This window comes from Drosophila tropicalis, unplaced genomic scaffold (genome assembly GCF_018151085.1).
Source record: "Drosophila tropicalis isolate 14030-0801.00 unplaced genomic scaffold, ASM1815108v1 contig_859, whole genome shotgun sequence".
In the NCBI taxonomy this organism is placed as follows: domain Eukaryota; kingdom Metazoa; phylum Arthropoda; class Insecta; order Diptera; family Drosophilidae; genus Drosophila; species Drosophila tropicalis.
This window is the reverse complement of record NW_027173353.1, coordinates 5,361,414-5,375,477: the sequence shown is the minus strand read 5'-3', so window position 1 is coordinate 5,375,477 and position 14,064 is coordinate 5,361,414. Positions and strand designations below refer to the sequence as shown.

General features: G+C 38.6%; 4 protein-coding genes across 4 annotated transcripts in view; 2 read left to right on the top strand and 2 right to left on the bottom strand.

The window, feature by feature from the left end:
• LOC137582721 (thioredoxin-like protein 1) lies at positions 1-1,516 on the bottom strand. The gene is made up of 3 exons (XM_068297372.1): positions 786-1,516; positions 441-724; positions 1-378 (listed from the first exon to the last, which is right to left on the bottom strand). Exons 1-3 carry the CDS (start codon positions 1,149-1,151, stop codon positions 168-170), a joined length of 861 nt encoding a protein of 286 aa, XP_068153473.1. The 5' UTR covers positions 1,152-1,516; the 3' UTR covers positions 1-167.
• An 86-nt stretch (positions 1,517-1,602) lies between these two features.
• On the top strand, positions 1,603-4,365 carry LOC137582136 (nuclear RNA export factor 2-like). The gene is made up of 2 exons (XM_068296580.1): positions 1,603-4,161; positions 4,230-4,365. Exon 1 carries the CDS (start codon positions 1,603-1,605, stop codon positions 4,156-4,158), a length of 2,556 nt encoding a protein of 851 aa, XP_068152681.1. The 3' UTR covers positions 4,159-4,161; positions 4,230-4,365.
• A 27-nt stretch (positions 4,366-4,392) lies between these two features.
• tara (taranis) overlaps positions 4,393-14,064 on the top strand; it is a 63,426-nt gene continuing 53,754 nt past the window's right edge. Inside the window, exon 1 of the mRNA XM_068296910.1 lies at positions 4,393-4,413. Within this exon, the coding sequence (XP_068153011.1) occupies positions 4,408-4,413 (6 nt within the window). The 5' untranslated portion in view covers positions 4,393-4,407. The remainder of the gene's footprint in view (positions 4,414-14,064) is intronic.
• LOC137582762 (glucose dehydrogenase [FAD, quinone]) lies at positions 7,629-11,765 on the bottom strand. Its single transcript, XM_068297431.1, has 4 exons — positions 11,513-11,765; positions 8,414-9,620; positions 8,063-8,349; positions 7,629-7,994 (listed from the first exon to the last, which is right to left on the bottom strand). The coding sequence occupies exons 2-4, from the start codon at positions 9,606-9,608 to the stop codon at positions 7,629-7,631; spliced, it is 1,848 nt and encodes a 615-aa protein (XP_068153532.1). The 5' UTR covers positions 9,609-9,620; positions 11,513-11,765.

The following is a 14,064-nucleotide window of genomic DNA, read 5'->3' as shown; positions in this document are numbered from 1 at the left end:
TACATATTTCAAAATAAATTGATAACTTGTTTTATTTTTCAATTTGTTTAATGTCGAAATATTGGAGAACACAAAATGAAAATGAAAGGGATTCTCTTCTCTCCTCAGCTCTTGTTGTAGTCAGGTGTAGTAGGTGTAGTGTTTGGTGGTTTCATCCTCCTCTCGTTTTAATGACTTTCACCCTTTTTGCCTGCCACACGTTTAAAATCGTTCATTTTGGTCATAATCGGGGATCCAATAAAGCCAATATAGTCAATTTGTGTGACATCTCCTCCGGATTGATTATTCTTGACAAAGATTTGAATATTTTGGACATTTTGGAATTTCACATAGCGCAAATTGATGGGTTGGCCCTGGTCCAAGTCTTTTTGAGCCAAACTGTAGGATGAAGAATTGAAATAAAATTGAAACATGGAAAATTCACAACATTTTGAACATACGTCAAATCCTGAACACTGCTCATGGATTCGGCCATTTCGAAATCAATGGTGCGCGGTTGATTAATAAACAACTTCACATCCTTAGGTCCCAATTTGACGGGTGCCTTGAACTTTAGAGAATGTATTTTAACAACCTGATTGAATGTAATGGACATGATCAGTTGCTCATCACAATCGGACTGCAAGTAACCATCGGCCGAGGCCAGTGCATGCTTTAGATTATGATCATCGTCCTCGTTGAGGCATTCGCATTCTTGATTCAAGATGAAGGTGTTCAATTCCATCTATTAAAGAAAGATGAAGAGAGTTACTGGGAATTGCTTACTGGTTTAGTTGTTGACCCACCAATCCCTGGCCATAATCTTCGCCGGTTTCCTCTTCACTGCTCGAACCGATGTGCTCTTGTATCTTTGCTTCCAGACGATTGACATCCGCTCCCATAATTCTATCGATTTTGGACTTCTTTTTATAAAATATGAATGTTGGCATGGACGAGACACCCTGCCCAGCTGCCGTATCTTGACATTTGTCCACATCCACCTTCAGGAATTTGGCCTCGGGATATTTAGTGGAAAACTGCTCAAAAGTGGGAGCAATTCTCTGGCAGGGACCGCACCAGGATGCTGTAAAATCAACTACAACCAGTTGTCCACCAGCCTGGGTGAGCTCTGCTTGGAAATGCGATTCGTCATTAATAACGAGTACAGCCATATTTTTTTTTTTTTTTTTTGTAACCGTTTCTTTTCGTGTTTTGCAAACTTTGTAGAATATAAAATTCAATCTTTATTTTTATTTTAATTATGGGTAAATTGCAAATAAAAAGTAAGAACGACTTTTTTTGATCTGAAGCAGAAGCAATTATTTCACGTCTTTCACTTTTCTTTTTTCTGTCATTCTCTTAAGTCCTTTTTTTTGTATTTAGTGCTGGCCCTTTCACTGGTGATGAAAACTTAGTTTATCGTTTTTAGCGGTTTTGGAGGTTTTGGCTGACTTGATCAGTTCTAGTTTTAAAATTTGGCAACACTGTTATCTATTTTTGGCACGCGTGACGCAGCGCTTTTTCCTGCAAAACGTTTTTCTTGTCAAATAAAGTAAATTCTCTTACAATTAACGCCTATCTTGTTTTTTGGGTTTTTGACGTCAAAAAGTGTCATCTCTCATCATGGCTTGGAAGAAGAGTCGGTCTCAGAAACGCATCGTTGAGATTGGCGATGGATTTGCGCCCATTGAAGTGGATTATACGGGAAGAAAAATCTATGCCAAATGCAATAGTTACGGTCAAGAAGTGCCCGGCGTGAATTGGCACGAGTTTCGGGTGATTCATAGGAATCAGTTGCAGTATTCAGCAAATCCTAAGAAATTAATACTCGATGGGCTCTTCAATGCCATTGATTCAGAAGAATTCTATCCAGTGGCCTATCAAAGTGCTCCCCATGCGGACACATTTCTGGCCAGGAATTGTAAAGCGGCATTGGATAAGCTCTTCGCCAATGGCCTTTATATCACCCTATCAACGAGGGCCCAACTGGGGCTTAATGTCATACTGAATGTGTGCAAGCCCACTTCTGGGCACATTAATCCGCCCATTGAGATTGGCAGAGTCGTGGACTCGCTCATGGAGAACCTGGAGCAACAGGATGGTGTTACTGGATTACTAAATCTCACGAATTTCGGTTCACATCGTCGATTCAAACAGATATTGGTCAGTTTGGCCAATGTGAACACCTTGCGTCAGGTGTGTCAGAATGTCCAGCATAATAGTGATCGGTTTTATTTGGTGAATGGATTTATTTTCGCCAATAATGGCATCTCGAATCTGCTGCCCTTGAATCTATTTGGTGATACAGATTATTCTTTGTTGGATTTGTCCGGCAATCAGATAAAATCACATCGACGTCTTTGCTCGGACTTGGAGCGCTTTCGTGCAAAAGAGCTAAGACTTGCCAATAATCCCATTATCAAGAGCTCCAGCTATCCCAACTGCATGAAGCCGTTGTCTAAGAATTTCAAACTGGTCGACGGTGTGGCAATTGATAAGCTCCATGAAACTTACACGCCCCTTAACTACGAGATTGACTTGGAATGCGATGGTGTTCGCATTGATTGCTCCAATAAATGGGAATTGGTCACCTTTCAAGATAGCAAGGATTGGCATGCATGCAAGATACCCGATCCTGCCCATGCATTGACTAAGGATGTCCTCTTTGATTGCTTCTTCACTACAGTTAATCATTCTCTTGGTGAATTCTACCCTTGCTACTACAAGTTTGAAGAGAACGAGCATAGTTTTATAATGCGAAATTGTTATGATCAGATCCTTCACTTGGTGCAGGTATGTAATTTGGAATTGAAGATACCCCAATTGGCGACTGGGGAGGGTGAAGAGAATCTAGAACGGACATTACCCTATTATTTAAGAATGAATGTCAGTCCGTTTAAGCCATCGAGTCATGTGGACCCCCATAGCCGCATTGAGAAATGTTTAGATGCCTGCTTCAAAATACAGGATCGTGTTCTGAATCTAGATATGTTCCGTTCCACTCCTGGCTTGGAAAACGTTGTGGTCAATTTGAGTTTACCGCCAATTGTTTCCAACATCCTAACCATAGCGTCACGTAAATTCATGATCCATTGCACCGAATTGAAATTGTCGAACAACAAAATATTGCGTCTAAAGGGCCTCAATAGTTTGTGCCTGATGGTACATCTAAAGTCATTGGATTTGAGTCACAACTGGATACAAGATCTGGAGGATATACGTGCATTGGAGGTTCTACACTTGAAGTCATTGACGCTCCATGGCAATCCCCTGTGCCAGAAGTACCTCATGCCCAGCGAGTATGTGGCAGCTGTGCGAGAAATTTTCGTTGGTCTCACCATTTTGGATCATGTGGAACTGAGTGCCCACTCACATGACTATGTGATGCCTGCCAGTCATAAGAACTTCCTTTGCAATGTTGGCGCCTACGAGTTGTCTGAGGCTTTTCTCAAAAAGTTCCTAACCGAATATGAGTCGCTGGAAACGCGTGAGAATCTTCGAAAATATTATACGGATATATCCATATTCACATTAACCTGTGAGATCAACCGTAAGGAATATCTCCAACGTACTCGCTCATATGCCACACATTCGAGCAACATCAAGAGATTGGCGGACCTTTCACGTGCCAGCTTAGCATACCATGTAGGCGGCGATGAGATAATCAGTTTATTTATGCAATTGCCCAGTGTCCGACACGATTTTGTGTCTCTGCAAACGGATGTCATGCATTGCGATGCCAAATCAGCCATTATGTATGTCAATGGCTTGGTCAAAGATGACTCACCAAGCGCTCAAAATGCACAAGCTCCCTTTTATTTGGCCTTTTTCAGACAATTTGTACTTAAAGTTGATGCCACTGGCTTGGGTATTGGTAAGGATGCTTGCCGTTGGAAAATTACCAACGAGCATCTAAATATCATGACACCCTCACCGACTCAACTGAAGAACGCTTTCATAATGCCTGCAGCCATAGATGATCCGCCCCAGACGGTCGGCACCCAAGAGAGAATCGAGACCGAATTGCAAAAATCACTACTATTCGGTGAGATTACTGGACTGCGTCAACCGTGGTGCACGAAGATTTTGGAAATGGAATCGTATAACATTCAGAACGCCTTTAAGAGATTTCTCGATGAGGAGGCCAAAAATCAAGTACCTCTAGAGGCCTATACCTAGACCGTAAGTATAAACATACATACTTGTCCAAAGATAAATTATTTAACTACTTATTACTTTCTGTATTCCAGATCTGACCAGTCAATTGACACAACTTTAGTTCCTAATTAGATTAAATACTTGGATAACAAACTAGTCTAGTCATAGTCCGCTGGGATTGAATAAAAGGAAAGCACGTAATGTTGGTTTTGTTTGTTAAAGATTTTGAAACGTGGAAAGAGAAAAAAGAAGTTAAACGGATAATAATAAATGAAGGTAAGAAGTTGTTCTGATTTCCTTTTTTTCTCAAGACGAAAACTCCATAATTATTGGGCATTGGAAACACTATTGCCTTAAAGTAGAAATTTCTGGAGAGATACTTGCTTAAGATGCATTCTTTAGCTGCAAGTGCTGTGCCTTAAGTGAAGTCACCTCAACTTAATGTGCTGCAGATTGAGTTAACCAACCAACCATCCATTCCAATTATCTTCACGCACATAAACACATTAGACAACAAGTCAATTGTTTCAAGTTCATTCATCAGACTCTTCTTGGTGGGGTCTTATACCTTTCGAGAGCATGCCATCGAATGGCTTTCGGTGATTCGATGATTATAATTCATTTTTTGGTTGGAATCTTGAGTTCAATTGTGTGGCTTTGTCTGAGCCACACTCTTGACACTTTCAGCTCTCCGCAATCACTTAGTCAGTCAGCATTTGTGTAATCATAAATACAAATTGTTTGATATGTTTTTGATTTTTATATTTCTTTTACATTCCTCCCACCCATTCTTATGCCACTTGCCTGGCCTTTTGCACCTCCTAATTTTTTTTATGTGCCTCAACTCACGTCTGCATATATTTATTGTATTATTTTTATGCTTTGGACACGTGATTTATAAGCATCAAACAAATTATAGGTGTCCATTGTAAGAGGGGGCTTGAGAGAGAGAGAGAGACAGACGGCGCAGGGGAAATGTCCGAAATTGAGATCCGACCCACTTGACACTGAGAGAGTTTTATGGCCCAGGGAGTACCTACAAAATAACAAATTGTTGCCACAACTACCACACAAACACACTTACAAGCTTTGAACTTGATTTGTGTTTATGATTGTGATTTATATACATATGTATATATATTTGGCAATTTGTACCTACATCGTGTTTTTGGCTGTGTACTTTTTGATATAGAGTAGCGTGCGAATAATATTTGGCGTTAAATTGTGACGACGTTAGACACCAATTAATGTTGCCTTGACAAGGTCGTCGTTTTTTCTCTCTTTGGCTTTGACCGATTAACCGATTGTGTTTGGTCTACATTTATAGATCTAGGAATTGCAACTTCAATTAACTGACTAGCAAATATGTAATGCAAAATTCCACCTCCTCCACCTCACTTATTTCAATATTAAGCTTTTTCGCAATGACGTGTTAAGATAAACTAAATGCTTGTTGCTTAAAACAAATATTGACAGCCATAATATAGAATTTGGATTTGAATTTGAAAACAAATTAAAGCCAGGGAGTGCAAATAATAACTTAAAAAGGTCATTTAGATATTAATAGCATTCTTTTGAAGGTTTCAGATTCATAGAACCCTGGGCAATTAATTTAACTTAAGCTTAAACGCGATTCAGTAATATTTGCCTTAACACAAAGTCTAATGCCTAAAACGAAAATTGTTTGCCAGTGTTAAGACCAGGGGAAAGTTTTTTCTGGTTCTCTAAAAGTCAGTTGCTCGATGGGGATGATCTACTGCCCTAAAGACGGATGAAATGGGAAACTTTGCTCCTTGAAGTATGCAATGGGATGGAACTTTGTTTGTCTTTATTAAATTTCTAATTTCTTCTATATTTTTCATCCACAGGACATTCAAATATTGTCTTATTTGGTGTTTACTATATACTTTAGGGATTAAAGATCAGTCCCTATCACAGCCTTAGATTTGGCACTCAGGATACTCAGCCAAATTACCGAAAGTTCTTAACAATCTCATCGTGTGAGTTTTAAGTAGCACTCTCTAAGGCCATTTGTTGGGTGGATTTTAATCTCGTTTTTATCCTCTCGTTTATCTTTGATTTTATTTGCATACATAAAGACGCAAAGTCATCATTGGCTCTGGGTCAATTATATTACAAGCAAACTATCACTTTTTTTTATCACATACTCAACTATTATTTAGCATTTAAATTTTAATTAGCAGTCCATTTTGTTTTCTGCCTTTGATCTGTCTAATCGATTATAAAGCAGGAGAAACAAACCGACTATGAGCTAAGGCACTTAAGAGTGTGGCCACTTGAACGTAAATCAAATAATACACTAGACATATGTATGCATATATCTATATAGCCTGGGCAATTTTGCACAGTTGCCAAGTCATGGCAAATGAATGTGCATAAAAGCTGAGCAAATATCAAATAAAGGTAATGCAAAAAACAAAAAAATGGTCGAAATTTAAGCGAAATGCATTAGACAAAAAAAAAAGGTGTATATTGTCAGGCAATCTATTTATATATATATACATACAACTCAAAGGTACTCAAGGTTAAGACAAATGATTGTGAAAGTAGACTGCGAAATCGATACTGAAACTGCAAAACATTTTTCATTTGTTCATTAATAAAAGACGTTTTTAATGCTCTTCGTATGCAAATATATTTTTGGCATTTCGTTGGTATGGGTCAGCATCATCATCATCATTATCGTCATCGAATGAAACGAACTTGAGTCTCAACATAATGATCATTTGATTTCGTGTATCTTGTAATATTTTATGGAGATTCCAAAAGTTGTTGGAAATAGCTTAGCTGGAGACATGACATTGAACTTCAACCGGCATGATGTGAATCGTATAAAACCGGAAGCTCTTTGATTTGTCTACTTGATGAAAATTTTATTTGTTAACATCTCAGTGCTAAATATATATAATATTATTGATTATTATTATCACCATGATCAATAACCAATATATGTACCATATGATTATGATTATGGGCGTTTGATTGTACATATGATTGGATGCTTGGTCTGTTTGTGTGCTAATCAAAGTTCAATCAAATATGCAAAAACTTTACAGCTTTTTTTTGCTGGTGACTAACCCAAAAATACCAATATATTTTTCATAAATTGTAGTAACGAAGTTTGTATACTCTTTGCATTTGAAATTGTAGTATTTCTGGCTTCAAAAATTTCGATCCAGCTTAAGATCATCAAAATAGTTAACAGATTTGCCAAATGTGCCTTTCTTTCTTTTACCTTTCCGCCCTTCTATGGGTAAATACTAAGAAAGTACTACTTTCTAAACTCTTTCTGAGGAAACCTCCAGTTATATTCATGCAAAACATTTATTTTATTTTATACTATTTATTAAACATTTAGAATTATTCACTTTTCTTAATCTACTTTTCACTTAACTATCACATGCATTTTCCTAACAACTAGAATGACTCTCGAAAAATTAAATAATAAATAACAAAACATTTACATTTGGCTAATTTCGGACTGCTGGATCAGTTCTCATTCGCCATGAATTCTTAATCATATCCGATGCCTTCTCGGCAATCATAATAACAATCGCGTTTGTGTGACCCGCTGGGACATTTGGCATCACCGAAGCATCGACAACACGAAGATGCTTCAGGCCATGTACACGAAGTTCGGGATCTACCACAGCGCTGGAGTCAGTGCCCATCTTACAAGTGCCCGATTGATGCTGTAAACTGCTCCCGTATAGACGCAAGCAACACCGCCAATAATCCTGACTGGCAAATGGCAAATGCTGACAGCCTGGAAAGGGACGATCATGGAATCGTGTGCCCAACTTTGTCATAGCCTGGGACTTGGCCAATTGTAGGATCTAGAATGATGACAACAACACACACAAATTAGAGAAAATTTGTTGGTTTCCAATGGAAAAGTTCATACCATTTCGATGCCTTCGATCATAGAGCGTATATCATCTGGATGCTGCATAAAATTGGGTTCCATGCGTGGCCAATGAAAAGGATTACGACTACGCAACGAGATGCGACCACGACTTTTGGGACGCAAAAGCACTGGGACCAGGCCAAATGTTTCCTTATTCTGTAGATCCCCAAACATATAGTCATAGAACTCATCAGTTATGCCCAACAGATTGCGCATGGTGCCAAAACGATCGCCACTGAGCGAGCCGGCTCCCAGGACTAGTTCCATATCGGTATAGTCCTTGCCTACAGCAAACGAAAACCTCAATTAAAAGGAAGAGTAATTAAAAGAAAGCAGAGTAAAACTCACCATAATCCGAACTAGGAGTACGCACAAAGGCAAAACCCTCAGCTCCACCTGGTATGGTATAAGGACCTTGTCCAGCGAATATATAGCGGAATATATCAGTCGGATTCAGCAGACGGGCATCATTCACAGTCGATGAATCATTCACCACAAACACCAAACCATTCAAGGTGATGTGATCCTGAAGATTATAGCCCACTGGAAGATCATTTACCACGCTGATATTCAAATCCTGCAGATGTTGCCGTGGCCCCACACCGGATAACATCAACAATTGTGGACTGGCTATAGAACCGGCTGATAATATGACCTCCTTCCTGGCACGTACCACATAACGCTGACGTTGTTTCATAAACTCAACACCCACAGCGGTTTTTGTCTCAGGATCAATGATCAATTTGGTTACCCAACTCTTCATCGATATATGCAGATTCTTACGTTGCACTATGGGCTGGATGAAGGCTTTGCTGGTGCTGCAGCGACGGCCATTTCTTATGGTGGCCTGAGAACGTGAGAACCCCATCAAATGCTCACCATTCGGATCTGAGATATCATAGCCCAATTCTCGGCCAGATTTGAGAAACGCTTTGAGTAAATGTGACTTGTAATCCGTGTATTGAACATCTAATGGACCATTTCTGCCATGATACGGTGACTTGTAGAGCTCTCGGATGCCAATGCGCTCCGATTTCTTGAAATATGGCAGAATCTCATCGTACGACCAACCCGTGTTATTCGCTGCCGCCCACTCATCATAGTCCCTTCGATGTCCTCGCGTATAGAGCATGAAGTTAATAAGGCTAGTGCCGCCCACACCGCGGCCCTTGGGCCAATTGCAGACTCCCTGTTTCAGGCCTTGACAGGCATTCGGAGTCGGCTCCGTCTTATAGCCCCAATTGTAGCGTGTCATTTGGGTTAGGGCCGCTGTCAGCGGCACATCACTGATGAACGTCTCCTGATCGCCAGCCTCCAAGAGCAAAACAGTTGCCGATGAAATCTCACTTAACCGATTGGCCATCACACAACCCGCCGAGCCAGCTCCCACAATAATAAAATCATATTCAGGCAAAAAGTTTGTGGTGTCTGGTATGCGATTATTCAGCAACGAAGTCTCAAAATCCCGAACTATGTCCACCAACAGTTGAGAAGCAGCTCGTTGCATTAAAAGCCACAGGCAGAATATCCACAAAGTCCTCATCTTTGGATGACTCTTTTCAAATGAAAAAGTTGCTAATTAGTCAAATGAAATCAGAATGTTATAGAATATATTCACAAGTTATATACATATATGCAATATTTAGCATGCTTTTGCTAAATTGCAGTGACCTTGACTCAGAAGTTTCACTTTTGTTTTTCGTTTAAAGGTGTTCTGGCCAATTTCATGCCCGAATGCCTTCCTCCTATTCTCCTTCTGCTGTCAGGCAGCGCCTCTGTTTCTTTTGTTATAACGCGTTTTTAGCTCAAGTTCAACAAGTTTTGATGGTTACATCGATACAGATTAAGATACTATATACATATATGCAGAAATGCCAATAAAAATAATGAATTCGCAAAAAAAAAAACAAAGAGGAATGGAAAAAAAAAATAAATGCAGGCCACTAACCAACCGGTTAGTGATCAAAACAGAAAAAGCAAAAATCGCTAACGATCAACAAAAATAAAAAAAACACAAACTATTTTTTGACCCATAAAACGCACGCGGATGTTTCAACTAAATTGAATCCCCCTTTTTAAATTGTGGGCGGTCTAAATGGTTTTATATGCAAATCGCCAAAAAAAAAAAAAAAAAACGAAAATCTTCAATGACTTGTCAAAAAATTGCACAAATTTCGATAAATCAAATCAATTAACCCCGATAAGTTTTTACATGACAAAAACAACAAACACAAAAACCCGTTTACATTTACATCTCTTCACGCATTATTCAGCCTCTTGTTCTACGTGATTAACCTTCAAGCCGAGTTACAGAACCCGACCTAACTCAATTCCTTTCAAGGTTTTCGTCTCGTTTTCATTGCCCCGATACACCAAGGGCAAGTTCTGATTATAATTATCATACAAAAGAGACGAGACGGGTCATTAAACTGAAACCAAGCTTAATTGGTTCGAGACAAATATCTACATCTAGATAATTGTTAGCCAAGAAGTTGAGGAAAAAAGAAACATAATTTTTTTTTCAATCAGATATCACCTTTAATTGTGTTCATGCTCAATGACTAACACATTTCGTTTATTAACTGTGTCCAATTAACAGAGTTTAACAAATTTTTAACAATCTTTCTGTTGTAACTTTACTCTGAACTAATTCGAAATATTTATGTTAAAATTTTAACATTTTGCAAGTGGGAAACAAATTTTGATCATTTCTGTGGCATATTTTTAGCAGACTTTTCTCTAAAGTGGCTTATAATCTAAACGGATGGCTAATGTGAACAGATATTAAGATTTAGAACTTTCTCTTTCCCTCCTCGAGCGAGATATAATGAGACCCTTTTTCCCCCCATTTGAAATTCACGTTGTTAATGAATGTCTCCAAAAGAAAGCTTATTCTCAATTTTCTTTAAATTTTACTTTTAATGTTTTATCTTTCAAATTGTCTGTTGATTCTTAAAGTTATCCTTGCATTCTTTAGAAGCACTTCAAAAACTTGTTGAAATCCTGCAAGATTCTTGCTCTAATGTTATTAATTTGCATATGGACTTCAGCAGAGGATCCTAGATTGTATTCTTTAAGGTCAGTTAAAACATTTCCTAAGAAATTTAAAGTACTTTCAATAAAAAGGACAAAAGCAATAGCACAAAACTGCAAATGTTTTTAGTTTATTTTTCACTTCAAAAACTTGTTACTGTTGGCATTTTTAGTGTAGTTTTCGTTTTAACGAATTTGTCACCCGGTCTATATTTGCAAATAATTTATCACTAAGTGTAACACACAAAATGTAATTAGACTTAACGTCTTGTCGTCCACAGATCCGGCTGCAATTGGCACACGCGTTCACGCCTTACTTGGAATTCTCTTACGAAATTCTAAACACGTTTTCAATACTCAATCAGCAATTTAGTCAATTTTTTCTTTTCTTTTTGCTATCAAGAATGCACTTACGAAATGTAGGCGTCACTTGTTACACGTTTGGTGGGAGTGGCAGGGTAATAACGTATCACTTTCTGATGTCGAGCGAACTGAGTTAATGAAATCAAAGTCGAATTTACTGATCGATCGATCGATCATTGAGAGCATGCGCGACCGATGATGTTCGCTGGTTAAAGTTAAATGAATCGCCGCTGCCAGAGCATGCAACGTTGTAGCCTACCACCGACTGCTGCTACTACTACTACTACAGAGCATTGGAGGAGGAAGGGGGGCACCAGATGAAACTGAACACTAGTAGCTGCCTGGCAAGTCGAATGGGTCTACGTTTAAGTCGTCACGCCAGGTCTCTCGGGCAGTAGCCCCAAATAAAAAACAGGCGACTCTAACATCAAAATCTGTTTATTTTGTTATTGTTGTTGTTGTTGGTTTTTAACTGGTCGGGTGCGAACGTCGTTTGCTAATTTCTGTTTCAAGTTCACTGGGTGAACTTGCAGATTTTTCGTGTCTATTTACATTTTATCAGCTATTTTTGGGAATTTCGTATGATTTGTTGTTGTTATTCCTATTATCAATTGAGTTAAGGGAGGGGGACGGGGTATAATAAACTCGTTAATATGCATGGTGCAAACGGAAGAATTGTTATCACAGTAGTGGGCCATAAATTGGTTAAACCCAAAAAAAATTTCAATTTTTTTAAAATCTTAAAGAAAAAGTTTCAAAAAAATCACAAAAAAATTTTATTTTCTGTTGTCAACAGAATCACATCGATTAGTTTTATATTCTTTCCAAAAATGGAGTTATTTTAATTTAAGCATTTAAGAGAAGTCTCTGACGAGATGATCTGGCCAAGAAGGTATGTATGTCCATTCCGTTTCTCAGAGTCTTTGCATGTCAAGCTGACCTTTTTTTCTGAACTATTTCCTAAAATGTTGAAGCCAAAATGCTCAAATTTTGCCTGCAGGCTTCTGCAGCCATTAAATCTCTTAGGGACAATGATTTCATTTCATCACATGCTAAAACTAGCTACAGTAGAATCCGGTTATAACGAATCCGCTTATAACGCCGTCTGGTTCTATAAGTGATTGGTTGAACTCAATACAAACTTATATAAAAGGGCATCCGGAAGAGTTATCAAAAAAAGTTGAAGGGTATATAAACTTTGATGCGGTCGAAGTTAGCCCCGGCCCTCTGGTTTATTTTCACTCATATCAGTACGTTTGATTCCAATTCAAAATATTTTCAATTATCAATCTTGCTCAATTTGGCAATAAGCAAATTAAATGTAATCATAAAATGGGGATGGAATCAACAATCCGTCTCTGGTCCAAATGGCAAGTCAAGTGGGTAACTTCTAATGCTATTGTCCAGCAGTTAAGGTCTCTGTGGATGGGTAAGTCTCTATGCTCCAGAGTTGTATGACATAAGTCCATACAGGCTCCAGAATGGTCTTCTAGAGCAGCAATTTGTTGCAGGTGCTGAGCTCGGTCTCCTGCCGAGTAATCACTGTTTTTGTACAGTTTTAAGTTTAGCTGAGTTCCCTTGACCTTGATGTGACCTTTCTAGATTAAATAACTACCAAGGGTAAGACCAAGGTATTTTACCAGTCCTATTTAGGCTGACTCTGGGGTAGTTGCTCTTGCAATAGGCAAATGTTATATGCAGCGTCTTATCCGTGTTGACTGACACATTCCATCTTTGCGGCCATAATTCCAAAAGGTTGAGCTAATCCTAGAGTATTTCCGTTGCCAGCGAAGGGTCTGTAGCCAAGGGTCTGGCGATTCGGTGGTTAAATAGCATAAGGTATAAAGAATGAGGCCCAAGACGCTACCTTGAGGGCCTTATAGAGCAGCAATAAACAAATAAAAATTTAAAAATCTGCTAAAAAACGTTGAGTTTGACGTTGTCAAATTTGTTCGACTTATCGGTGCGATGTTGGAGCTTTCAGGTTCGACAACTCGGTTGGATTTGCACTGGTTCCTAATGAAATGGTTCCAAGTTTTAAAGCTTTTACGAACTGGCTCCCTAGAAACAATTTTTCACAGCGTGTCGCCACTGAGCAAAGCAGCCACCGGGTTTCGCCACCATCGAAGTTTGAGTAAAAGTGAGTCGAAAGCGCTGAAGACAGTAAAAACTGAGCAAGTGCTCAGTGTCGCCACTTAATTTAAATCAAAACACAGTTGGCAATTGATTAGAATAAAATTGTAAAATTGTTTCAGGATTTCTTTATTGTCTTCAATTTGTTTCTAATCTTTCTTAATTTAAATATTTGGCTAAACTATATCCTCATTAAATAATGGAAAACTAATTTCAACATATATAAAAAAAGTTAGTTAGTTCTTCCAGATTTTTATATTTCTATTAAAATACAACTTGCATATCTAGTATCAGATCAATTCCAGGAGTCTTCGACATCTTCTGCAAGTCAATATTTGCAATTTGTCTACGCAAATGTCGCGTTTCCTTTTCTTCTTCTTTGACTAATCTCACTTCTTGACTTAACCGAACGTTGGGAACCCCCCTAGAAGAAATGTTGCAGGTCTTAGCCAGGCTAGGCTAGCTCCGGA

Excerpts from the sequence above, each read along its gene's own strand:
- LOC137582136 (XM_068296580.1), top strand. The coding sequence starts at position 1,603 with ATGGCTTGGAAGAAGAGTCGGTCTCAGAAACGCATCGTTGAGATTGGC.
- LOC137582762 (XM_068297431.1), bottom strand. The coding sequence starts at position 9,608 with ATGAGGACTTTGTGGATATTCTGCCTGTGGCTTTTAATGCAACGAGCT. Across the intron at positions 8,350-8,413 it reads TACTCCTAGTTCGGATTATG|GCAAGGACTATACCGATATG; the intron begins GTGAGTTTTACT and ends CGTTTGCTGTAG. Across the intron at positions 7,995-8,062 it reads TGATCGAAGGCATCGAAATG|ATCCTACAATTGGCCAAGTC; the intron begins GTATGAACTTTT and ends TCATCATTCTAG.
- LOC137582721 (XM_068297372.1), bottom strand. The coding sequence starts at position 1,151 with ATGGCTGTACTCGTTATTAATGACGAATCGCATTTCCAAGCAGAGCTC. Across the intron at positions 725-785 it reads AAGATTATGGCCAGGGATTG|ATGGAATTGAACACCTTCAT; the intron begins GTGGGTCAACAA and ends TTTCTTTAATAG. Across the intron at positions 379-440 it reads AGCAGTGTTCAGGATTTGAC|TTTGGCTCAAAAAGACTTGG; the intron begins GTATGTTCAAAA and ends TTCATCCTACAG.